Genomic DNA, 27,453 nt, shown 5'->3' on the forward strand with positions numbered 1-27,453 from the left:
CACTTGGGAGACAGAGCTAAGAGGACCACCATGAGTTCAAGGCCACCCTGAGATTACTAAATGTATTCAAGGTCAGCCTGGGCTAGAATAAGACCCTACCTCAAAAAACCAAAAAAATCTAATGGAGGCAGGAATGAAATCAAACAAGAAGCCAGCAAGGGAAAGATAACAACAACAAAAAAAGAATATTTGGATACTAAGGGATAAACACCCTTATGAGTAACCTAAGGGTCAAATAAGAAGTATTAAGGTGTAAAAAAATGTACTCAGTTTACAGAAAATACTACATATAATGACACGTGTAAGTTTGTGGGAGTATCTAAAGCATACATCAGAAAAGAAAAATCTTCAATTAATAATCCAAGTTCTTACTCTCCACCCAGGACTAGAAGAGGGAAAACAAAACAAACAAAAAACCAACAAGACAGAACTAATGAAGAACAGAAATCAATGAAATTGAAGAAAAACAAAAGAAACAAAGAACTAGTTCTTTAAAAAGATATAACACTGGCAAATCCCTTCTAGCAAACTTTACTATGAAACATGATGCCACCTTAGGTCCCCCAGATGAGAAAAAGGAATATATTTCACAACTTAGACAAAATAAACCATTTATAGAAGAACATAAACTATTATTATTCACCCAATATAAAATAATTACATTTCATATCAATAAAAGCACCTGAAATAAAAATCAGCTCAGATGGTTTGCTGGAAAACATTGTCAAATATTTAAGGAAGAATTAATATAGGTTCTGTACAATCTTGTAGAAAACAGGAGCAACAATTATCAGTTTTTTCTAAATGGACCTGTATGTCTGACACAATTCCTAACAAAATGTCAGCAGGGACTTATGAGAACAGAGGCATACTTGTTCTTAAAGGCTCTAAAGTACCTAAAACAATTCTGAAAATGGAAAATAGAGTTTAATAGCTATAGCAATTAAGATGTGATACTCAAGAAAAGCAGAAACCCAAAATAGACCCACACAATAAATCCCACTAATTTTTTTGACCAAAGTGTAAAACGCTACTCAATGAAGGACAGAATTTGTTTTTCAGCTAATGGTGACAGAGCAACTAAGGCATTTATAAGCAAAAATAATTATCAGGGCTGGAGAGATGGTTTAGTGGTTAAGACTTGCCTGTGAAGCCTAAGGACCCTGGTTCAAGGCTCTACTCCCCAGGACCCATGTTAGCCAGATGGACAAGGGGTGCACGCATCTGGAATTCATTTGCAGTGGCTAGAGGCCCTGGCGCGACCATTCTCTCTCTTTCTTTCTCTGTTGCTCTTAAATAAATAAATAAATAAACAAAAAATAATTATCAGCCAGGTTTTGGATCATGACCCTGTTCGTGATGCTGGTGTCCACCTGAAGGCTCTCCAGCATGTGGGGTACTAACTCAGGGACTGCCACCCCACCTCTCAGGGCTCTTCACTCCAGGGAACTGGAGCAGCTGGAAGTCAGTCCCTCTCCACGTCTTTCTCCAGCCCTGCCAGCATACTACCCAACTTTTGCCTGCCCCGTTCCTACCCTCACTACAGAGCTATCTCAAGGCCTGTACCTGTCCCTGGGTTAGGGGCTGTCCATCCCTGCTTCAGATCTCAATCTCAGGGCTGCCCCACACTCAGATTTCTAGAAGTTCCCGTGGCAAAAGCTATCCCCTAGAAATGTCTGGAGAAGCAAGGAGCCTGGATGGGAGCTGTTGCGACCTGGGCTCAATGGGCCCATTAGTTGCTCTGCCTGCAAAGAGCCACCTGGGTGCCTTAAACACCTCAGATGCCAGCCCTGCCACAAGAAACAGGGGCAAGGGGCCCCTGGTTCTAGGCCCAGGCCACCTTATGATCACAGAGGTCCTTGACTACATTAATACTTAAAATACCACTTCTCATCAGTAAAAAGAACAAGCCAGTGATCCCCATCAACAACCTGCATCTCTAGACAACTAGTCTGATTGAAATAACACCAATCCCACAAAAGACTGTGATTCCATTTTTACAGCACTCCTAAAATGATGAAGTTTCAGAAATGGAGACTACTACACTGCTTGCCCAGGCTGAAGCGCGGTGTGTGGAATGGAAGGGAAAGGATCCTGAGTCTTCTGACCACACAGACGTGCTGCCCAGGCACGAGGTGTGCTGCAGCCTTACAGCTGCACCACTCAAAGTACTGGCTGAAGACTATGGAATCATGGTTAATTTTTGTAGCTATATGAATCCACAACTGTCTCAAAATAAAAATCTTATTATGAGTAAGACAGAGGAAAAGAGCATCTTAAGAGAAGCCTGGAGAAGAAACTGGCTGCCAGAGAGAGGGATAGGGAGAGTTGATGGCAGGCAGATGGCCCCAGCACCTTAACTTTGGATTCCCCAAGGGTGTTTCACCAAAAAACATGGGTCATAAAAAGGTTCTCAGAAAGCTTTCATTAATGCCTCATTTGTCCTTCAAACATAGAACATTTTGGAAATTTTGTCCAAAATGCCCAGGAGGCAGGATCTGAAGGAATCCAGAGTCTAGACAAAGCCACAACACACAATGTGGAGGACAACAAACACCCATGCAGAGCTGATATGGCCTCAGGTCCCCAGCTAATCTCAGTAGGAGCTGAAGGTCAATTCTGATGAAGATGCACGTTTACAATGACATAATGGCAAAGCATGTGTGAAGATGAAAAACGGTCTTTAGAATGTAAAATGAACAGAAACAAATTGATACCAGAAAAGCAGCTCTATTTGAGGGGTTGATAAGTAAATGGAGGAGAAAACGTGTTTCAAAATAATTAATAAAACAATGATAGAAGTTGTGTCAACTTTCCCCAAATTACATGCTAGGAAAAGTTACACATCCTAGTCAAATGAAGTCCTCAACTCCAGAAAGGTGAAAGGCTCATTATATTCATACCTCCTACTGTTAGCATACGAAGTCGTTCCTTGAAAACTGCAAGATCTGAGAGGCAGAGTGGGGTAGCGTGGGTGAGCGCAGAAGAAGGAAAAAGACAGGTGAGAGTTAGTTTTAAAACCCCAACACCAAAACCCTTTACCATCATCACAGTAACAGGCAACAAAGACACTGTCACATGAACATACACACGAAAGGAGACAAGGGTCTGTGATCAGGGTTCAATCACTAAGAGCTGTTGTGGTAAATGTATGACTTGTTCACAGAATAGCAGGTGAATCGGAAAGCTGGAAGGTCACCCCACTGACACTGGGGAATCACCAGGCAGCATCACTTGTTGATCTTCTTGTCCCCCTAACCTCTAGAAGCAGCAGACATAGTGCTCTCCTGGAAAGTGACATACCCGTAATCTAGACAACCATGGGATGAAAAATGAGGGAAAGAAAGTGAAAAGGCCTCATTTGCACACAGATTAGCCATTTCTCAGAACTGTATTCAGGCTGCAGTCTAGATCTAATCCTAAAGATTCCAAAGAACAGGAGGAGGATCCTTTGTCTTCCTGTACAAGATGGCAAACCTGGAATAGAAGAGTTCAGTGACTGAAAATGCCCCCAAGAACACACAACGAAGCAGTTGTATGCTTTCCTTCTTTCTATGAGCTTTCAATGCGTTTCTGCCCTCTTGTAAGTTTGTCCTGTCAGTAGTGAAGCTCGGGGTATTTATCTGGGCATACGAAATTCTTTCTGGACTTGTTGCCTGGATATACAGGCATGGAGGATGGGGTCACAAAGGAAGGTGGTAACAGAGGCACACAAGAGTCATGGTCATTTCACTGCAAATCCTCCTGTGTCCATTCAAACTGAGGGTTCAAGCTCTGACCTTGAAGAGATCTCAATGAGCATATATGTAGGCTCACCAAAACTTCTACACTGGGAGTTAATAGCATTCACAAGACCTCAGTGACCATTGATTCCTTGGGACCATAGACTACCCAAGCTCAGCACAAAAATAGCAACGTCGTGCTTAAGGTGAGTATGAAAATGTAACTTTTCTTCTTCAGTCTTTAAAATCAAGACTGGAGATGACATTAAGCAGCTACAGCACAGCTTGGACGCAAGGGAGAACCTCAAAGAGACATGCAAATGTGCCTTCTGGTTTAAAAAAACACATTAAGGCAGTGAAGTATAATGTTTACTATCTAGGTGCTGAGTTAAGTGGATGTTTTCATTTTGACCTTTTTTTCCCCCCCTTCGAGGTAGGGTCTCACTCTAGCTCAGGCTGACTTGGAATTTACTATATAGTCTCAGGTGGTCTCGAACTCACAGCGATCCTCTTACATCTGCGTCCCGAGAGTGCTAGGACTTAAAGAAGTGCACCACCACTCCTGGCCCTATATTTTTAAAATAAAAGGCAAACAAAGGACACAAGCCAAAGAAAATGAAGAGAAAGCCAGAGAAGCTTTTGTGGTAGTCATTTACAGAAAGCACACATTTTCCTGGTGCACGTGAGGACTCAAATAGTTTGCCAACTGAGGCTATGACCACAGCACTTTTAGGTGAAGCACAGCAGGTAAGAAGCACGATGTGACCCTGGGAGGGAGTGTGACCGGGTTTACTGATTCCCGAGTGTCTATCAAGAATCCTCATTAGGGCTGGAGAGATGGCTTAGCGGTTAAAGCACTTGCCTGTGAAGCCTAAGGACCCAGGTTCAATTCCATGAGTTCAAGGCCACCCTGAGACTACATAGTGAATTCCAGGTCAGCCTGAGCTAAAGCAAGACCCTACCTTGAAAAAAAAGAAAGGGAGGGAGGTAAGGAGGAAGGGAGGAAGAGAGAGTTCTAGTAAGTCAGAAGATGGGTAGGAAAGTTATTACTGTGATGTTAAAGCCACAGAGGCAAGAACCAATGTACTCAAGTAGCTGAAATTCTGACAGTTTTGAACTTAATGGGTTAACTTTTTAACTATGTAATGCAAATTCATATCTTAATACTATTATTAGGAATTTACAAATAGTAATGGTGTATGAGTGAGAAATTTTATGCTTTCCTCATGATTATTTACAGAATGTGTCATTTTGAATTCTCTTTTAATTATGTTTAAATCTATTATTAAGGAAAACAATCATTTTTGTCATGGTAAGAATTATACTATGTGATATACACAAACCACAGACAATGGCAATTTTAAATGGGAATCTATTTTAACCACTACATTTGAAAGAGAAAACCAAGGGCAAGAGTTAACTGGAGTAAGATATACAAGGTGTGCTTACCCCCACATCACACTGAGCAAGGCACGACTGTAATTCCTAAGGCACTACAGTACATAACTGCAGTTAGTTCTACAAGTTGATCTGTTTCTGATTCAGCAGTGTCTCCAAAAGGTGCTAATGATGGGACTCGCTGTGATCTTCCCATTGATAATACCCTGAGTGCAGCATTTTGAGCATGTATTCATTTCTACCTTGGCATCCAAACTCAGGAGCCTTCTTTGAAGCCTGCTAGGGAAAGCCTCCCTAGGTGTCATATCAGGAAACCATGGGCTACCCTACTCTTACTCTCACAGTATCAAGAAGGAATCCATGGAAGCTCAACACGGCCTGTGGGTAACAGGAAATGTGTCCACAAGACATTTAACATTGGAAGCCAACTTCATTCCCAAGCGAGAAAAGTTTACAACATAACCTAGCACATTTCCACGGACACTGAACCTGACTACAACGAAGCATCTCAAGGGAAAAGGAATCCCCATCCCAACCATCCCCTGCACAATCATGAAACATAACCAAGAACTGAGAAACTGCTCTACATTTTTAAAATTAATATATATATATATATTTTTTGAAGTATGGTCTCACTCTAATCCAGGCTGACCTGGAATTCACTATGTAGTCACAGGGTGACCTCAAACTCACAGTGATCCTCCTACCTCTGCCTCCTGAGTGCTGGGATGAAAGGCATGCACCACCATGCCTGGCTCCAAAATTATTTTTAGTGAAAAAGCCTGTAGCTAAGGAGCTACTCAAAAGGCAGAAGCAGCAAAGTTCTTCGAGTTTAGCATGGAAGGGAGGGAGAGAGGAGGAGGAGGAAAGGGTAGGAGGCAAAGATGCAGAAAGAGATAGAGAAGGGTAGAAAGATGCTGGGTACGGTGGCTCATGCCTATAATCCTAGCACTCAGGAGGATTATTTGCAGCAAGTTCAAGGCAAGCATATTTACATACAGCCCCAGGTCAGCCAGGGCCATAACAGGCCTGTTGAAAGAAAAAGAGAAAGAAAAGAGAAAGGGGGAGACACAGGGCAGGTAGAAGGGACAGAAAGAAGAGAGAGGAGAAGAAGAAACAGGGAAAGGGGGCTGAAGAAATGGCTTGATGGTTAAGGCACTTGCCTTTGAAGCCTAAGGACCCATGTCTGACTCCAGATCCCACGTAAGCCAGACACACAAAGGTGAGGCAAGCACAAGGTCACACATGCCCACTAGGTGGCACAAGCATCTGGAGTTCTATTAGTGACTGAGGCCCTGGTGCGCCAATTCTCTCTCTCAAAAATAAATAAATATATAAATAAAAATAAAAAGAGGAAAAGGCAGAAGGAAAGGGAAAAAGTAAAGGGGAGGGAGACATGAAGAGAAAGACACTGGAGATCCTTCTGCTTCAGCTCCCAATGGAGCTGGCAGGTATGGTCTATGAATGATGTCTTGCCTAATTTTGAAACCTTAAAAACCTTAACAGGTGAGCCACGTGTGGTGGTGCACACCTTTAATCCCAGCACTTGGCAGGCAGAGGTAGGAGGATTGCCATGAGTTTGAGGCCACCCTGAGACTACATAGTGAATTCCAGATCAGCCTGGGCTAGAGTGAGACCCTACTTCGAACAACAACAACAACAACAAAAACCCTTAACAGGTGATATCATCATCTGCCTTACAGACAAGTCACTGCGGCTCAGAAAGGGGCAGCATCTAGTCCAAGGTTATCCAGCCAGGGGTGACAGAGCTTAGGCTGCAGTAAGGGAAATGCTGGACTTGAAGCACTCTACAGAACTGGTCATATTAGATAGCCACACATCAAGGATGGGTATTCAAAATAATTTTCCTGAGGCTGGAGAGATGGCATAGCCATTAAGACACTTGCCTGCCTGTGAAGGCTAAGGACCCAGGTTCAATTGGCCAGTACTCAGGTAAACGAGATGTACAAGGTGGCACATGTATTTGGAGTTCCTTTCCAGCACACAGAAGTCCTGGTGTACCCACTCCCTCTCTCTCTCTCTCTCAAATAAAACATTTTTTAAAAAAGATTGTTTAGGGCTGGAGAGATGGCTTAGCGGTTAAGCGCTTGCCTGTAAAGCCTAAGGACCCCGGTTCGAGGCTCGGTTTCCCAGGTCCCACGTTAGCCAGATGCACAAGAGGGCGCACGTGTCTGGAGTTCGTTTGCAGAGGCTGGAAGCCCTGGCGCACCCATTCTCTCTCTCTCCCTCTATCTGTCTTTCTGTGTCTGTCACTCTCAAATAAATAAATAAATAAAAATATTTAAAAAAAAAAAAGATTGTTTAAAACATTTTCCTACAGGTTCAAATGTCTTACAAACTTATACTTTTTTCTATTGATTGGGGTTAAAGAATTTATTGTGCTTATGTCTGAGGAGGTCATCAGCAATAGGGGAATAGCCCCTGCTGGCTAAATGCATATATTAGGTCCAACAAATTGCCCTGTACTTTTTTGTTCATTTATTTATTTATTTGAGAGTGACAGAGAGAGAGAAAGAGGAAGATAGAGAGAGAATGGGCATGCCAGGGCTTCCAGCCACTGCAAACGAACTCCAGACTCGTGCATCTGGCTAATGTGGGTCCTGGGGAATTGAGCCTTGAAGGGGGGGGGGAGGAGAGAAGGGGGGTGTCCTTAAGCTTCATAGGCAAGTGCTTAACTGCTAAGCCATCTCTCCAGCCCATGCCCTGTATTTTTTCAATGCTTATACTCATATATTAATCCTACTCTTATTTTTGGTTAGAGAAGCTTCTCTTTTTAAAAATATTTTTATTTATTTGAGAGAGAAAGAGAGAGAATGGGCACGCCAGGGCTTCCAGACACTGCAAACAAACTCCAGATGCATGCACCACCTTGTGCATCTAGCTTACGTGGGTCCTGGGGAACTGAATCAAGGTACTTTGGCTTTGCAGTTAAGCACCTTAACTGCTAAGCTATCTCTCCAGTCCAGCTTCTCTTTTTAGAAGGCCATGACCACTGGGTGACTTGAAAGCCACCATAGTGCTGAGAAAAAGTGACAGAAGAGTGTTCAGCACTGAGACATCTTTATGACAACCTCCAAGGCTCAAGGTCCATTGCAGATGAGGTGGTGGAAAGAATGTAAGAGCCAAAGGAAGAGTAGGCCTGGATGGATATCCATGACCTCATAGTGCCTGACACTACCTACACAAGGTCTTCATAATAGAAGGAAAAGATAACATCAAAATAAAAGAGAGACTGATTAAGAGGGGGAGAGGATTCAATGGAGGGTTTGAGGGGGACAATGGAGGTGAGGGAGGGAATTATCATGGCTTATTGTTTATACTTATGGAAACTACCAATAAAGTTTATTAAAAAAGAATTTATTGTGATGCACATCTGGGTACTGTGACATAGGCTTTAATTTTAGTACTCAGGAGACAGAGGAAGGAGTATCACTTTGAGTTTGAGGACAGTCTGAGGCTACAAAGTGAGTTTCAGGTCAGCCTAGGCTACAGTGAGACCCTAGCTTGAAAACAAACAAACAAAAATCACAAATTCTTTTTCCTTTCTCTCTTTCTTTTTTCTTGAGGTCCAAACTGACCTGACCTAGCTGGTCTTGTAATCAAAGCAATCTCCTTACTTCTAATCTACTGAATGCTAGGATTAAAGGCATGTGCCACCACCCCCATCCCAGAATATGTGATTTTTATGTCACTATTTGACAGGACTGGTGAGAAATGGCAGTGTGCTGTCCTAGCACATTTGAGGACCTGGGCTTGATCCCCAACACCAGTAGGAGCTGGGGGTGGGGGAAGAGTCCAAGCATTTTGACAGGTGACAAAGGCCAGTAGGCTTATGATCAATACTTAGAAAGCCAAGACAGGAGGATGGTGAGTTCCAGGCTAGCCAGGGAGGGAGGGATAGAGTGCAAGTTCAAGGGCAGTCTAGGCTATATAATGAGACCTTGTCTCAAAATTCATAGAATCAGATGGAACATACTGGAAATACCACACTTTGGAAGCAGAGGTAGAAGAATTAGGAGTTCAAGGCCCACTCCATAAGTTCTAGGTCAACCTGGGCTACATAAGTCTGTCTCGGGTGGGGGGGGGGATTGCAGGATCAACCCCTACCCCCCATACACACACAAAGTTGGGTTCCTTTCTGACTTTCAGTGGGTCCCAAGTGCTCCTGGCTACAAGTGTTTGTCACAGGATTTCAAGAAGCTCTGTGTACATTATCCTGTGGTTCATAAAATCCCCTACCCTCACCCTATTGTTGGTGAACCTGAAATCATGTACCTTACAGAAGCACAAATACCTAGGACAGTATCCCAGAGTGAATATGAGGGAAAGCCCCAGGATGGCCTGCAGAAAATGAGGCAGGACAGCTTGACTCTGGTTTGGGAACTCAGAGGATGGGCTACGTCTGAAGCATTTGGGGTTTCTTACTTTTCAGAGACCCTGCTGGGCTTGGAATACCCAGGAGCTCCCTCTCTAGCTTGCCTTGATCTAATTAGTCCAGAAGGGGCAAATCTAATATGCTGACTGAGAATCACTGTGAAAGGCCCATTTTAACACAGGAACAATGCAGGCTCCTGTGGGAAAGTGAATACAATCCCCTTACCTGCTTCTCTCTGGTTGTTTGGCATTTATAAAAAACTAGTATTTTGTGGTCCCTACCTTGACTGATGCTATGGAAGGTGCTTTTCTCAGAAGGCACTCCTGGAAGGTCCCCATGAGCATAAGGGAGGTGAAGTTAGATGCTAAAGACTTGACCTGAGCACATGGAAGGGACGACACCCACTGAGCTGGTAGGACACAAACACAGGAAGTGAAGAGGCTTGAGGCCACCACACAGTAAAAGGACTAAGAACTAGGGGATGAAAAACAAGAGTTTTTAATGAAAGTAGGCGTCTCCAACATGCAGCTTTGGGATATATATTTCCCAAGATAGTTATGCATGCAGCCCAACAAAAATTGTGAACGAGCTATTTTCCCTGTAACTTAACTGCATAATTTTCAAGTGTGAGTTTGGGAGATGACAATGTCATATAACAGTGTCAAGAAGCTGGACACCTGCACTGCTACAAGATAAAATATAGGAAAGAGGCTTGGGCTGGTGAGATGGCTTAGTGGTCACTGCTTGCAAAGCCAGCGACCCAGGTTCGATTTCCCAGAAACCAGGTAAGCCAGATGTACAAGGTGGCAAATGTGTCTGGAGTTCATTTGCAGTGGCTGGATGCCCTGGCACACCCATTCTCTCTTTCTCCCTCTCCCTCTCTCTGTCTCTTTCTCTCTCAAATTAAAAAAAAAAAAAAAAAACTATTAAGAAAGACAGAAAGAAAGCTAGGCATGGTGGTGCATACCTTTAGTCTCAGCACTTGGGAGGCAGAGGTAAGAGGATCACCATGAGTTCGAGGCCACCCTGGGACTACATAGTGAATTCCAGGTCAGCCTGGGCTAGAGTGAGACTCTGCCTCGAACTCCCTCCCCACAAAAAAGAGGCTCTAAGAACTCCTGGGAATGCTGCAAAGTGACCCACTTCTTGGTAGCACAAGAGCAGGAGCAAATTCATGTCTAGTGTATGATCTGAACTGATCCAATTCAGTTAAGACTTAAAACAGTCTGTCCAAACTTTTCTCCTATGTTTATTTATTTGGGGAGAGGCAGGCAGATAAAGAGAAGGGGCATGCCAGAGCCTTCGACCACTGCAACCGAGCTCCAGACACATGTGCCACCTTGTGCATCTGGCTTATGTGGGTTCTGGGAAGTCAAACCTGAGTCCTTTGGCTTTGTAGGCAAATGCCTTAACCACTAAGGCATCTTTCCAGCCCTGTTCCCCCCCCCCATTTAATTTATATTTATTTATTTGAGAGAAAGAGAGAGAGAGAATGAGTGTGCCAGAGCCTTCATCCGCTGTAAATGAACCCCAGACACATGTGCCTCTTTGTGCATCTGGCTTACATGGGTCCTGGGGAATCGGACCTGGTTCCTTTGGCTTTGTAGACAAGTGCCTTAACTGCTAAGCCATCTCCCCAGCCCTGTTTGTTTGTTTGTTTGTTTTTTGTCCAAAGTTCCTGGCTCTTATTTTCCTCCCCAAGGCAGGTGATAGAAACTAGAATTCTTCTTACCCAAGGTAACTGTAATTTTTCCCAGCCTTTCTGTTTTAGAATTGGCTACAAAGAAATTCTTTGACATAATCTCTGATAGATGGTAAGAAAATTTCATTTCAAAAAGGGCCTTGCCCTATGGCCAAGAGGAAGGAATGCTGAAGAATCTGAATATACAGGCTTACCAAGCCTCCACTCATTGGGCAAGCATTAAGTCACACCCTGGATAACTAATTGCGTTTCAACATGCTACCCATGCTTTCACCACACCTGTGCAGTAAAGTCTCTGCAGAAGCCCACAAGTATAAGGCTCTCAGGCTGTGTACTGCTGAACATGTGCAACTGAACAAGAACTCCTCCATATGCCAAGAGGGTGGTATACCCAACTCCCCAGGAACAGAAGCTCCTATACTTGAGATAACCAGATGTTCCTGTCACTCTACCTGGCCACTTAGTCAATGCCTCTAAAATATCCTTTATAATAAACTGATATATGTAAGCAAGTTTTCACTGAGTTCTGTAAGCAGCAGAACACAAGCTCACAGTCAGTTGGTCAGAAGTTCTTGAGAACTGAGCCCTCGATATGATGCCATCCCAAGTAGACAGTAGTTGGTTTTTGTTCATAGTTCCTGGGTTTTAAGTTCCTACCAAAGGTAGGGAAACTACAACTCCTCTTACCTGAGATAGGTCACAGGAACTCTAATATGCCTGAACCTTTCGGCTTTAAAGTTGGCCATAAAGAATTCTTGTCAAAGAACAATTTACTATCAGAACTGAACAAGGGCTAAAGAGATGGCTCAACAGTTAAGGCACTTGCCAGTAATGTCTAAAGGCCCAAGTTCAATTCCCCAGTACTCACATAAAGCCAGCTGCACAAGTGGTGCATACGTCTGGAGTTCATTTGCAGAGACTAGAAACCCTGGTGTGCACATTCTCTGTCTCTCGGCTGCCAACATGCATTGGCACACACCTTTAATTAACCCCAGCACTCAGGAGTCAAAGAAAGGAGGGTCACTTACAGTTTGAGGCCACCCTGAGACTACATAGTGAATTCCAGATGAGCCTGAGCTAAAGTGAGACCCTATCTTGAAAACACACACACACACAAAAAAAATAATAAAGAAAAAAAATTAAATTTGAGGACACTTGGTTGGTGTTTGCTGTAGAACTGACTGCTTACTTGCTGCAGGGGAGAAATCCCTACACCTTTTAAGATCACAAAAGTTTTCACAACAACTTTCCATGCTGGTTGTTTTGGTGTGAGAATTGAGGAAAAGTGGTTTGTTTTTCCTAAATCCAAAAGAGATGTACAATTTGGAGAAAACCTATAATACTTAAGAGTCTCTCTGAAAACTAAGGAGCAATTATACACTATCAAAACCAATTCCAGAATCAACAATGTCTGGTGTCTAACTTTACCTTAGCCTGTAAGGCTCAGGGCATGAGAACAGCCTTAGGAGACCATTTCTCTGCACCCTTCCCCCAAAGTACTTTCAAGGAGACTCATTTCTTCTTCTCCCCAAGAATAGCATTAGCAAGGTGATCATCGATTTCATTAGTATGTAAGGTGCCTGTTGTGAACACCCTGGTCATTTCACAATTAGTCATATCATTTCTTTAGTACAGGTTAGCAGCATGGTGACATAAGCAGATTAACTCTGGAAGCAACTACAAGTGAACATCACAACACCCATTCGCCTCTCAAGGAGGGCAGGGTACCGGCTCGCATATCTTCTATCAACTGTGACAAATCCCAACTGTGCTCCATACATGCATCTCCCAAAGGCCCTGGCCTCCTGGTGCTGTGGGGAATGCCTTCCAAAGTTTCCTTGGTGTGATCACTGCATTTGTAAATCACGAGACACTAAACTGCGTATCTTATGTTGAAATTCATTCCTTAGGGACACAAGTGGCCATCACTCCAAGCAGGCCCCACCAAGATCAAGAATGGGGCAGTTCTGACAGTAGCTGTCTTGCAAGGCTTGTCAGTGGCCTTATGGAAGGCAGCACTGCACAGAATATGGAAAGGTGGAGCCAGAGGAGCTATTCTCTGAAGCAATTTCCAATCCACCTGCCCCAGGTGGGCCAGCCTTTCTCAGTGCCACAGACCCTTCCACTGAAGTTTTTATTTACCAGATTGAGACTCAAGACAATCTGGCTGAAAAGTGAGATAAAAGTATCATGCCTAAAACACACTAAGGCTACATTACTGAAAAATTTCAAGTGATCAGAACAAAGGAAACTTAAGAGCCTTTCCCTCCTGTCTGGATGTCTTGGCTAGTACAGGCTGTGGCACAGCGAGAGGAGCTCAAGCAGCATAGCCGACTGCTTTCAGACCCTCACCAAGTTTGTCTGTGGATGAGATAATGTCAGCGGGCACGGAGGAGTCCAGATCAGCATCCAAAATCCCCAGGGGGTCCAGCTGTGCTACATGGTGCCCTCGTATCTATGAGTGGGCCAACGATGAGAGGGAAGGACACACACAAAAGGACAGGAGAAAAAAAAGAGGGAAGGGGTAAAAAAAAGTAAAATTACATTAAAATTAGCATTTACAGATCAATTCTCACCCACGTTTGACGAAACAGTTACTGGAGCATCATCAAAATTTACACAACTAATTCCGAGAGGATCAAGTTTTGCAATGTGGTGACCCCTGACCTGGAATAATAACACAAGCAAGTCATTAAGCAGATCCAGTGAGCTGTGGGGAGGGGTAAAAAAATGTTACACTTCACACAAACCTTTCCCAGAGAGGAATATGGCTCAATGAAACCATACAACAAAATTTGTTTTTAAAATCGTTATTGTAAACTGGGTCTGACAGACCTTTAATCCCAGCTACTCAAGAGGCTAAGGCAGGAAGACTGCAAGTTTAAGACTGGCTTTGGCAATTTAATGAGATGTTATCTCAAAAATAGAAGAGGCCTAAGAATATAGTCCAGTGGTAGAGCACTTGCCTGCATGTGAAAGGCTGTATTTCAATCCCCAATATCACAAAAACATGAAATAAACGCCTTAGTGTGCATTAATGTACTTTTACGGGAAAAATGGGTTAATCCCAGGTTATAATAAACCTGGACAATTTGAAAGGCTTGGTTTCTTGGGATCCTTACAGTTTCCCTGATCAATGGACATTGAGATATGCTAGGGTAATTGTTACTCTAATGTGAAGCCTTCCTTAGCATAGAAAATAAGCATTTGCCCAAAGAGGAAAACAAAGGCTTAACTGTTGGGTACAACTAAGAAGGGGTTACATCATCTAAGAGAAGGTTTGCTTTCATTACATGCATGCTGAGGGGTGGGGGTTGGGGGTGGGGAGGATGGAGCTCTGGCCCTAACCCAGTGGGTTGCATATGGTCAGACCAACAACAAAATCCTACTATAGCACAGCCTTAAGGCACGTGATCTAAAGCACTGGGAAGAAAAGGAACCAGGGTGTAGCTCAGTGGTAAGATCACCTGCAGAGCACACGAGGCACTGCATCCAATCCTTGGCACCACAAAGAAAGGAGACAAAAAAAAAAAATCCAATTTCAAGTTTCTTTCAGTTTTGGTTAATTCAGTCACAACTTCTTGCTAGCAATCTGAGAAGAGTAGCAGGTGCTGAGAAGTCACTCAAAGGCCATATTAAAAATGCCCCTATTGCCGGGTGTGGTGGCGCACACCTTTAATCCCAGCACTTGAAGGCAGAGGTAGGAGGATCACCATGAGTTCGAGGCCACTCTGAGGCTACATAGTGAATTCCAGGTCAGCCTGAGCTAGAGTGAGACCCTACCTCAGAAAATCAAAAAAAAAAAAAATAATAATAATAAAATTAAAAATAAAAATTGCTGGGTGTGGTGGTCATACCTTTAATCCCAGCATGTGGGAGGCAGAGGTAGGAGGGTGACCAAGAATTTGAGGCCAGCCCAGGACTACATAGTGAATTTTAAGTCAGCATGGGCTAGAAGAGAAACCCTACCTTGAAAAAAAAGTTCCTATGGCTAATTGTATGCAGGAAATGGTCAGGAATGACAAGATGTGCCTCTTACCTACGTACAGGTCGACCGTGGACAGAGCCTTAGAAGGCAAAGCTATACCATTTGCAGTACTTTGCACATCTCCTTACTAAATTGACACACATGAACTCCAAGAGAGTCCTCCTTGCCCACTATGGCAGAAAGGACTGGAGAACCCAGGGCCTTCATATCTCCAGGTAAAACAAGTGTAGGTCAGAGACCCCTGGTTTGCTACTGCTCTATCCAGGCAAGAACAGACAAAGAGGAGGGAGTGCTAAATTCTGACAGCAGCTCCCAGAAGAGAGCTTGCTTTTCTCCACTTTTCCTCAGGTCTGAATTCTAGCTCTCCCTGACATGAGGTGGGCATGCTGGAAGATCCTTAGTTGTTGTGTTTGAAGGTCAGGGAAGAAAAGCCTACTTCTGCTGGACATGTATGTTAAGGATGACTGCTAACTGGCATGCTGTGCCATGTTCCCCTGAGCCAACCTCACTCACATTCTGCAGACTCTGCCACCCTTCTCTACCACATTTCTGTCTCCCAATTCTGCAGATTTACTTCCTCACAGTATTTAACAATGGAGAAGGGGTACCGATACCCCCACAGTACAGCCCTCTTAGCCACTGCTTCCACCCAGGTATGCAACACTTCCCCTCTATGCCCATGTACTGACTTGGTATCCCTGCCCACAAATCTTCCCTGCCAACTTATGAACAGAAATAACACGCAATTTCAGACATATATTAAAGCTGGCAGAGGATTTACTTAACTTGGGGTGGCCTCACTCCTTTTCTTTTGCATATGTATTTCTGTCTCCTTAAGACTTCAAAGCAAGAAGAAAAACAGCTGGCATGTAGAGGAGGTAGAAATTAAGTGACAGCACACTCCAAAAGGCCTAAGTAACAATGCATTCTTGCTTACGGGGATGCTTACCTGATAGGCCCTGATGAGAGACTGTACTGCCAGGTGGTCCTCCACAAGCTTGTCAACGTTGGGTTGTGCCTCCATCAGAGAGTGTGCATGGGCCACTGAAGCCAGAGAGCTTCGGCTCAGGGTAAGAGGGCTCTGGTAGGCAGTGCCTGGGGGGGCTCCAGCATTGGTGTTGCGAAAAAAAATATCCCATGACTAAAGACAAAAAAAGTACAGTTACCTCACTACTCCCTTAAATGGCTACAGATACTTGCCCTCTGCAGGTGAGGCAGTATTACCAGTTACTTATATTCTTACTATTTTTACTTATTTCAGATTTTAATGATTTAGTCTACAATTTGCACATATACCACAAACTATAATACTACATTCACCTCATACAAATTATAATTTTTATGGGCTAGAGATTGCTCAGTGGTTATAGGCACTTCCCTACAAAGCCTCATGGTCTAGGTTCAGTTCCCCAGTACCCATATAAAGCCAGATGCACAAAGGGACACATACATCTGGAGTTCATTTGCAATGGCAGGAGGTTCTGGTATACCCATTCTCTCTCTTTCTCCTTCACTCTCTCAATAGATACATAAATAAAACAAAAACTGTAAAATTTAAAAATATTCTAGATCAGAGATGAAAATAATACAATTCCACTGGAAAAAAAAAAAACTATTTAAAACCAGACAGTAGGACTGGAAAGATAACTCAGGGGTTAAAGGCACTTGCTTGTGAAGCCTGTGTCTGGAGTTTGTTTGCAGTGGAAAGAGGCTCTGGTGTACCCAACTCACTCACTCCTCTGCTTGCAAATAAATAAAAAATAAGTGCCTGATTTGTAACACTGAGGACCTGACTTCAACCTATAGTGCCCACATGAAAATGCCTGTCACTAGCCGGGCGTGGTGGCACATGCCTTTAATCCCAGCACTCAGGAGGCAGAGGTAGGAGGATCGCTGTGAGTTCGAGGCCACCCTGAGACTCCATAGTGAATTCCAGGTCAGCCTGGGCTAGAGTGAAAACCCTACCTCGAAAAACCAAAAAAAAAAAAAAAAAAAAAAAAGAAAGAGAAAATGCCTGTCACATACTGGAAAGAGGGCTTAGAGGATAAAGTGCTTGCCTGCAAAGCCTAAAGTCCTGTCTGACTCTCCAGTTCCCAAGCAAGCGCACAAAGTCGCACATGCACACTAGGTGGCGAACAGTCTAAAGTTTGAGTACAGTAGCTGGAGGCCCTGGTGCACCAATTCTCTCTCACACACATTTTTTTTTTTTAAAGTCTGTCAGGCCTGGTGGACAGAGACTCTAATTTCTGTGCTAAGGCAGAGAGAGGGTATTTCTGGAGCTTGCTGGCCAACCAGTCTACCTTAGCTAATGAGCTATAGGCTATGAGCAGACAGCTTCATGTTGCTAGGATGAACCTCCAGACCAGGTACAGGTATGGAAGGAAGTGACAGATCCAGGGGAAGTTCCATAACGGTAAAGTAAGCCCCCGTCACAGGACCATGCAGAGAGAGAAAATCCAAAGTAACCAACACGAGCATACACAAGCACATTTCAGGAACTCCAGGCACAACTCAAACATTCTGCATATCTTTAGACTGGAATTCCAAATCCACCCACACACCTTAGGGCTGAATCCCAGCATCTGCCCACAGTGACACTACCTCCACCACGTGGCTGCAGATCTAAATTGCAAAGAAACACCACAGGCTAACAAGATACCCTATACCAAAAAACATACACGGTGGCCCTGAGTGTGACACCCAAGTTGTCCTCTGTCCCCTGCCACAATCACATACACACACACACACAAATATACAAAAACATGAAAGAAAAACCTGTTTTTGTTTTTTTATTTTGAAGAAGGGTCTGGCTATCGAACTTGCTATGTGGCCTAAACTGACTTTGAACTCAAAGTCCTCCTGCCTCAGTCTTTCTTAGTGCTGGGATTACAGGCAACTGATTATCACACCCAGCAAACCCCAACAGCTTTAAAAGATGAAACATTTACATTTTTCTGTCTCTAAAATTTTTCATCAATAAACTCTGTTCAAATTACCTTGAGAAATTCTAAGAGGTCAAGCTACTAGACTTTTGCATTTACCTTCCTAGGCCTCTGCCAAGACCCTACCCAGAGTGAGCTGTTTGGGGTTTGAGTAGATCTCAAATGGCTCTGTCTGTGCTTGGGGACGGGGAGCAGAGTTGCTAATGAAACATTCATCCTTAAAATTCTTTGCCTTTTTATTTTGTTTTGTGGTACTAGGAGTGAAACCCAGGTCCCTGTACATCGTTGCAAAGTGCTGTCACTGACCTATATCCCCAGTCTGGCTATTACAGACTTTCATAGTGCTGCTGGGGCAGATTTCCATTTGATCAGAAGGCCCCTACTCCTGAGAGCACAGTTGTACATTCTCAGTACATAAACTAGGAAGCTCCTCACAACACAGGCCTGACTTCCTCCTTTCACTGAAAACTATGAAGAGAATTTTCTGGAATGTTTAAAATGGTCTACACTAAGAACACGTTCATTTGGTATGCATAAAGAGTAATTTAGGGCTGGGGAAATGGCTTAGTGGTTAAGGAGTTTGCCTGCAAAGCCTAAGAACCCTAGTTTGATTCCCCAGGACCCATGTAAACCAGATGCACAAGGGGTCACATGTGTCTGGAGTTCGTTTGCAGTGGCTGGAAGCCCTGACCTATCCATTCTCTCTTTCTCTCTGCCTCTTTCTGTCTCTGTCTCAAATAAATATATACATTTTTTAAAGTAAGTTAACCATACATGGTGGCACATACTTTTAATACCAGCATCTGGGAGGCAGAGGTAACACTGTGAGTTCAATGTCAGGCTGGAACTAGCGTGAGACCCTACCTTGAAAAAAAAATTTTTAAATAAACCATTGGGAGTACAACTGCACAGCCTTGTGAATATGATAAAAACTGAACTGTATCCTTTAAATGGTGGCAACTTATACTACATAATTATATCTCAATGACATTTTTTCAATTTTTATTAATATTTTCCATGATTATAAAAAATATCCCAGAGAAAGGAAGGGAGGAGGGTAGTTAATAGGTTGACATTGTATATATGTAAGTACAATGATTGAGATGGGGAGATAATATGATGTAGAATGGAATTTCAAAGGGGAAAGTGTCAGGGGGGAGGGAGGGACTTACCATGGGATATTTTTTTATAATCATGGAAAATGTTAATTAAATTTAAGAAAAAATATATATATCCCATGGTAATACCCTCCCCCCCACTTTCCCCTTTGAAATTCCATTCTCCATCATATCCCCTCCCCATGTCAATCATTCTCAATGACATTTTTAATGTTTTGTTTTTCTTTCTTTCTTTCTTTTTTTTTTTTCTTTTTTCGAGGTAGAGTCTCACTCTGGTCCAGGCTGACCTGGAATTAACTCTGTCATCTCAGGGTGGCCTTGAACTCATGGCAATCCTCCTACCTCTGCCTCCCGAGTGCTGGGATTAAAGGCATGCGCCACCACGCCCGGCTAATGTTTTGTTTTTCGAGGTAGGGTCTTGCTTTACCCCAGACTGACTAAAATTCACTCTGTAATCTCAGGCTGGTCTGGAACTCACAGCAATCCACCTACCTTGGCTTCCTAAGTGCCATAATTAAAGACATGGACCACCACACCTGGCTACTTTTTCTTTTTTCCTTTTTGGTTTTTCAAGGTATGGTTTCCCTATAGCCTGGCTAACCTGGAAATCACTATGTAGTCTCAGGGTGGCCTCAAACTCACGGCAATGCTATCTCTGCCTCCCGAGTGCTGGGATTAAAGGCATGCATAACCACACCTGGCTCTAAATTATCATTTATTTTTAAAACTTTTATTTATTTATTTGACAGAGCAAGAGATAAAGAAATAGGCAGGGAGGGAGAGGAAGAATGGGCACACCAGGGCCTCCAGCCACTGCAACTGAACTCCAGATGCATGAGGTCCTGGGGAGTTGAACCTGGGTCCTTTGGCTTTGCAGGCAAGCCCCTTAGCCACTAAGTCATCTCTCCAGTCCCTAAATTTTTTAATGCATACCAAATGAGCATGTTCTTAGTGTGCACCACCACGCCTTGACAGAAACAAAATGGGTACCCAGGGCTTCTCGTCACTGCAAATGAACTCCAGATGCATGCCACACTTTGGGCTTCTGGCTTTATGGGCAAGCCTGATGAACCCATCACTCCAGCCCAAATGCTTTAACAACTGTAACTTTTCTGTGTACCAGCTAACTGCAGAAGAGATCTAAGGTTCTCTTCTAGCACCTCCCATGAAATCTACTATAGAAGCATCTTACACAGGCAGAGCTGTCTATCAAGTATTAGGAAAGAAAAAACACTTTCATTTTTTGAAAGAAGGTATTATAAATGTTTGCTACACAAATCCAGAACATGTATTTTTTTTCTTTTGTATTCTTTTTATGAGAGTGAGAGGGATGGGGGGCGGGAGAGAGAATGGGCATGCCAGGGCCTCCAGCCACTGTACTCAAACTCTAGATGAGTGTGCCATCTTGTGCACATGTGTGACCTTGTGTGTCTGGCTTATGCGGGACCTGGAGAGTTGAACATGGATCCTTAGACTTTGCAGGCAAGTGTCTTACCTGCTAAACCATCTCTCCAGCCCCAGGACATAATTTCTAAAACCATACTCTCAATCTATCAAGTTAGCTTCCACCAAAATTCACTCTGACTCTTCAAGTGTGGAAAATTGAAATCTGAGGGGTAAAAAATGGACTTACTCATAAAAAGGAACAGAGGATCCTCAGCATAACTGCCCTGGGTCAAGGTCTGCCTGCCTGCCTGCCTCCCCCTCAGCACCTGCTAGGTTCTGTGAAGACAAGAAGTCAACAAGGTGGCTTGCATGAACTTGATGGATGTCCCCAGGTATTTCAGACACCATGGAGTTTTCCCAGCAGAACCAACAGAGCTCCTTACATTCTGGAAGCAGATATAAAGACTGTATGTCTAGGCTATAATTCTTGTTCTGGAAGCAGAGATAACCATGGACGAGCCTGAGCTCTATCCTCAAACAAGCAGCCTAAGAAGTTGCTAGGTAGCTGTCCTGGATTCTTATCCTCTACCAAGGCTTACAATAAAAGCCTGTCCAATAAAGTAGCACACTGAGCAGGAGCCAAGCATATCCCATTTCATCCCAGCATTGCAAGAATCAAACAGCAAGCTGCTCCTGCCACATACAATCTAACCCAGGTTCTGCAGCACTACACACATGCTTTAGTACCTTTAGTGCCCACTCAGCCCGACCCTGCATCAGTGGTGCAGGGAGGGCAGGACTCAGAACAAGAAGCTCCTGAAGAACAGCACCATCCAAACAACCTTCGTTTTAGCTTCACTCCCATTCCCCAGGTGCTGGGGATCAAACCCAGGGTCTCTCACACACTAGGCACTGTATCACTGTATTATACTCCAAGCTCCCATCCTTTATTGTTTCTGGTTTCCTCCCTCCCCTCTCCTACGGGACTGCATATACTCAGGCTCTTGATGATCCTACTGCCTTTATCTCCTGAGTGCTGAGATTACAGTCATGAGCCTTGCCTGGTGTATGTGGTGCTGGGGAATCAAAATCAGGGCTTAATGCATGCTAAACAAGCCATTCAGACATTTTACTTTTGTGAGATATAATATGTCTGAGCTGGTGTGGTGGTGCACGCCTTTAATCTCAGCACTTGGGAGGCAGAGGTAAGAGGATCATTGTGAGTTCAAGGCCACCCTGAGACTACAGAGTGAATTCAAGGTCAGCCTGGGCTAGAGCAAGACTCTACCTTGAAAAATAACAACAAAAAAGATATGTTTGAAGGCTTCAAGGAAAATGGGGTGGGGGAAGGAAGACAGGGAGGGAGAAGAAAACCTGGGCCTGTTAGCCCAGGATACTCAGAGATCTGAGGTAGAAGAATCAAAGGTTCAAGACCAGGAGCTGGGCTCAATGGTTAGTTAGCATGCTTGCCTGCAAACCCTCACAACTGGGGCTCAATTCTCCAGGACCCACAAAGCCAGATGCACAGAGTGGTGCATGCATCTGGAGTTGATTTGCAATGAATACCCTGGCGCACATTCTCTCTCTCTTCTTTCTGCTTGCAAATAATAAACATAAAAAAAATTAAAGGAAGCCAGGCGTGCACACCTTTAATCCCAGCACTTGGGAGGCAGAGGTAGGAGGATCACCAAGAGTTTGAGGCCACCCTGAGACTCCTTAGTGAATTTCAGGTCAGCCTGGGCTACAGTGAGACCCTACCTCAAAAAAAAAAAAAAATTAAAGGAACTGGAAAGATGGTTTGGTGGTTAAAGCCTGTGCCTGCAAAGCCCAAGGATCCAGATTCAACAATACCCATGTAAGTCAGATGCACAAGATAGTGCACACGTCTGGAGTTCGTTTGCAGTGGGTAGAGGCCCTGGAATGTATTCTCTATCTGGCTCCTCCTCCTCCCAAGTAAATAAATATTTTTTTAAAAAAATTAAAGAGAGGCCCTTTACAGGGCCATAAAAAAAAAAAAATAAAGAGTTCAAGCCGGGCGTGGTGGCACATGCCTTTAATCCCAGCACTCGGGAGGCAGAGGCAGGAGGATCACTGTGAGTTAGAGGCTACCATGAGAATACAGAGTGAATTCCAGGTCAACTTGGGCTAGAATGAGGCCCTACCTTGAAAAACCAAAAGAAAAGAAAGAAAACACCACCACCCACAAAATACCAAAAAGAGGGCTTAGATATTACAGCTCAGTGACAGAGCTCTTGTCTAGCCATGTGCCAGGCCCTAGGTTCAATCTCTAGTACTACAAAAAAGGTAAAAATTCCTGTGGTAAAATTGGCTTTGAATAACAATAAAAATAGTAAACAACCTAATGATAACAGCAGCTGTGGGGAAGAGCTAAAACTTGGTCGAATAGCTAACTTGAAGTGGTGCTCCTTGTGGGAAGCTTTTCTAACTCAGAATGTCACACAAAGCATTGCCAGGCAGGGTGTTGACAAGAACAAGCACATAAAAGAGAAAAGTAAGCCTTACAAAAAGCTTTTGCTCTGTAATGTAAGTGCCACAGGCCTCATGCCCTCTACAAAACAAGCTGTGAAAACAGTAATTGGGAACTTTCTAGGCTTGATAATAAAATGAAAGAATTGGGCTGGAGAGATGGCTTAGTGATTAAGGTGCTTGCCTGTGAAGCCTAAGGATCCAGGTTTGATTCCCCAGATCCCATGTAAGTCAGATGCACATGGTGGTGCATGCATCTGTAGTTCATTTGCAGTGACTGGAGGCCCTGGTGCACCCATCCTCCCTCTCTCAAATAAATATGCGGGACTCTCTCCTGTCCAGACCCTTGGCAGAAAGAGCAGGCAACAAACTTGATTATTGGGCCTCCTCACCATGAGCTTCTTCAGTGCTCAGAATAGAATTTGAGGTAACTTTTTAGTTTTGTTTTGTTTTTCAAAGTAGAGTCTTGCTCTAGCCCAAGCTGACCTGGATTTCACTGTGTAGTCTCAAATGTAGTCTATAAACTGGCCTTGTACTCTCAGCAACCCTCCTACTTCAGCCTCCTGAGTGCTGGGATTAAAGGTGTGCGCCAGGGCTGGAGGGATGGCTTAGCAGTTAAGGCACTTGCTTGCAAAGCTGAAGGACCCAGGTTCAATTCCCTAGCACCCACTTAAGCCAGATGCATAAGGTGGTGCATGTGTCTGGAGTTTGCAGTGGTTGGAGGCCCTGGCACGCCCAGTCTCTCCTTCAACGTACCCTCCTCCCCCGCGCTGGGGTCAAATAACTAAAAATAAAATATATTTTAAAAAGGTGCACGCTAAGCTGGAGTGATGGCTTAGTGGTTGAGGCGCTTGCCTGAAAAGCCAAAGGATACAGGTTCAGTTCCCCAGGACCCACGTAAGCCAGAGGCGCAAGAGGGGCACACACACCTGGAGTTCTTTAGTGGCTGAAGGCCCTGGTGTGCAAATTCTCTTTCTCTGCCTCTTTCTCTCAAATAAATTAAAAAAAATGTGTGTGCCACCATGCCTGAAGAGGTAACTTTTTTGTTTGTTTTTCAAGGTAGGGTCTCACTCTGGCTCAAGCTGACTTATGTAGTCACTATGTAGTCCCAGGGTGGCCTTGAACTCTCGGCTCTGCCTCCCAAGTGCTGGGATTAAAGGTGTGTGCCATCCCGCCCAGCTAGAGAGAGGTAATTTTTTAATTGGCTGAGGGTAATAGGCAGAAATTCTGTGTTGAAGTCAGCCAGGAAATCTGGTTCATACCATTACTGTGATTTTCAGGGAGGAAAATGAAGAGAAGGCAGCTCCAGTTGCTCTCCCCTTATTCTCCCAGCCTACATGCCCCACTTTGCTTTCAACCTAATCCCCAGACACAAGGCATCTTGACTGGGTGCCCTGGTGTCCGCCACACTGGGCAGGACTACACACAGCCTCATCTGCACCATAGTTAAGGTCACCCTAATAAGTTTGGTACCTAGAAAGCTGTCTACCCATATTTGACAAAACCCACATTATGCTACATACATACTTAAAACAGGTAAATAGGGCTGGAGAGATGGCTTAGCGGTTAAGCACTTGCTTGTGAAGCCTAAAGACCCTGGTTCCAGGCTCGATTCTCCAGGACCCGCGATAGCCAGATGCACAAGGGGGTGCACGCATCTGGAGTTCGTTTGCAGTGGCTGGAGGCCCTGGCGTATCCATTCTCTCTCTCTCTCTCTCTCTCTCTGCCTCTTTCTTTCCTGTCACTCTCAAATAAATAAATAAAAACAAATGAACAAAAAAATTAAAATATTTAAAAAAACGGGTAAATATATATGACATATATGATTGTGTGTGTGTGTATATATATATATATATATACACACGCACATACACACACACACTCATTAGACCCTTGTAAGAAAAGGGTTAGAAAATGAAGACTATTATTTGGCCCTGCTCTCCATTGTGGCCACAGGGAGCCAGAATACAGCTGTCCAAGTCTGGATGTGCTCCCACCGACTGACCATGCTTCCTACCCAGAAGCCTTAATGAAATCACTTTATTCTGGACAGAGCCAAGGGGCCAGAGCTCATCCCCATTCCTCCTTCATGTCTCTGTAGCACTGACACCCCTGCATCTCCATCATGGCTCCCATTCCCCAGCTATGACTCCATCTCCCCAACACCTATGTCTTTCTTCCATGACACCCGGCTGTGGGATCTCTGTGACCTTCAGCACTCTCATTAACCACCTATCTCTGTGGCCCACTACCCACTCCTTCCTTCGAGGAGGCCTATTCATTTCCCTTGCATAGATGGTCCCTGTCACAGTCTGGTTGTTACTACCTTAGAAAGGTTCCCCCTACCATAAACCCAGCTCTATTTGTTTCCTCTTGCGTTTAGAAATGCTCACTCTGGTATTTTGTATGCTTACCTCTAGTCACACTCTGCAGACACCAGAACCAAGTAAGGCCCATCTCCACAAGGGCAGGGGAGATCATTGCTAGGCTGACACTGGTTAGTGGTCAGCTGGCACAAGGGAAAACCCCCACAAATCTAAGAACCGCTTCAGAAAAGAATGCCAGAACCTTCCCCCCAAATTTCTGCTAAGGGACCTGACACCTGAGGGATACCCAATTATGGAAAGCAGTAGCTGGACCCTGGTGGCATCACTGAGAACCCAAGCAACCCCAATCTCCTGGTAAGGGAGGTAAGCCTGTCAAAGCCACCAAGCTGAGTTTTCTATTTCTCCCAGACAACTGAGTTCCTATCCTAACTAACCTGCAACTGTCTGGACACACCTCTGCCCTGCAGAGCCCAGGATCAATGTGGGAAAGGGCAGCAATTTCTACTTTTAGAAACATTTTCAGAGACAAGACAGAAGTGAAAATGAGATCAGGAACTGGTCCATTAAGAAATGTGATTTAACAGCACACAAGGGAGTTTCCTGAAAGAGGAATGGTTTTTCATCCATGAGATAGGGAGACAAAGTTGGACTCTGGCTTCTGGGGGATGAAGGTGGTGATGCAGACTTCTGGGTCCTCTGGCTTCTGGGGATGAAGGTGGTGATGCAGACTTCTGGGTCCTCTGGCTTCTGGGGGGTGAAGGGTGGTGGTGTATACTTCTGGGTCTTCTGGCTTCTGGGGGATGAAGGTGGTGGTGCAGACTTCTGGGTCCTCTGGCTTCTGTGGGATGAAGGTGGTGGTGTATACTTCTGGGTCCTCTGGCTTCTGGGGGATGAAGGTGGTGGTGCAGACTTCTGGGTCCTCTGGCTTCTGGGGGATGAAGGTGGTGGCGTATACTTCTGGGTCCTCTGGCTTCTGGGGGATGAAGGTGGTGGTGCAGACTTCTGGGTCCTCTGGCTTCTGGGGGATGAAGGTGGTGGTGTATACTTCTGGGTCCTCTGGCTTCTGGGGGATGAAGGTGGTGGTGCAGACTTCTGGGTCCTCTGGCTTCTGGGGGATGAAGGTGGTGGTGTATACTTCTGGGTCCTCTGGCTTCTGGGGGATGAAGGTGGTGGTGCAGACTTCTGGGTCCTCTGGCTTCTGGGGGATGAAGGTGGTGGCGTCGACTTCTGGGTCCTCTGGCTTCTGGGGGTGAAGGGTGGTGGTGTATACTTCTGGGTCTTCTGGCTTCTGGGGGATGAAGGTGGTGGTGCAGACTTCTGGGTCCTCTGGCTTCTGGGGGTTGAAGGGTGGTGGTGTACACTTCTGGGGATGAAGGGTGGTGGCGTACACTTCTGGGGATGAAGGGTGGTGGCGTAGACTGCTGGGTCATGCTGACCCATGTTCTCATTCCTAGCTCCACCACACCCATCTCTAACTTTTCAAATTCTTAATAGGCTTTTGTTTTGGAACCAACAAAGAAAGGAAAACATTTGTCTCTTTTCCTAGATACAAATGGACAAAGGTCACACAGAGAAACTCAAGTTTCAACACCAGAAGATAAAGCCCTTGGTAATGAAAAGGTTAAAATGTTACAGCAGGAGGGCAAAGCTATGAACGCCACTTAAAGGGGCAGGAATCTGTCATAAAAGGTGAGTCTGGATGAGAGAGGGGTTCTGAGCATGGCAGGGCCTATCCCAGGAACCAATCTCTGTACTTGCAAAGTGGCTGGTTGTGGGAGTCCCACAAAGTACACATACAGTTTTTCCAAACGAGGGTTGGGAAACATAAAATGTACCATGTGAAAAAAATGAAAATTATTTGTTTTAAAAATCCATTTCTGAGCCAGGTGTGGTGGCACATGCCTTTTAATCCCAGCACTTGGGAAGCAGAGGCAGGAGGATCAAGATCACCCTGAGACTACATAGTAGATTCCAGGTCAGCCTGGAC

At 44.4% G+C, this 27,453-nt stretch overlaps 1 protein-coding gene across 4 annotated transcripts in view; it reads right to left on the reverse strand.

Annotated features, from left to right (window-relative positions):
• Ogdh (oxoglutarate dehydrogenase) overlaps window positions 1–27,453 on the reverse strand; it is an 83,883-nt gene that overhangs the window by 33,621 nt on the left and 22,809 nt on the right. Inside the window, exons 3-5 of one of the 4 annotated variants that reach the window (XM_004652908.2) lie at window positions 16,156–16,347; window positions 13,571–13,673; window positions 2,904–2,948 (exon numbers count right to left, since the gene is read on the reverse strand). In XM_004652908.2, the coding sequence (XP_004652965.1) occupies window positions 2,904–2,948; window positions 13,571–13,673; window positions 16,156–16,347 (340 nt within the window). Of the gene's footprint in view, window positions 1–2,903; window positions 2,949–13,570; window positions 13,674–13,794; window positions 13,886–16,155; window positions 16,348–27,453 lie in introns of all 4 variants that reach the window. The other 3 variants (XM_004652909.2, XM_045135638.1, XM_045135639.1) reach the window with 3 other exon arrangements.

The sequence above is a fragment of the Jaculus jaculus genome, chromosome 16 (assembly GCF_020740685.1).
Source record: "Jaculus jaculus isolate mJacJac1 chromosome 16, mJacJac1.mat.Y.cur, whole genome shotgun sequence".
NCBI classification, from domain to species: domain Eukaryota; kingdom Metazoa; phylum Chordata; class Mammalia; order Rodentia; family Dipodidae; genus Jaculus; species Jaculus jaculus.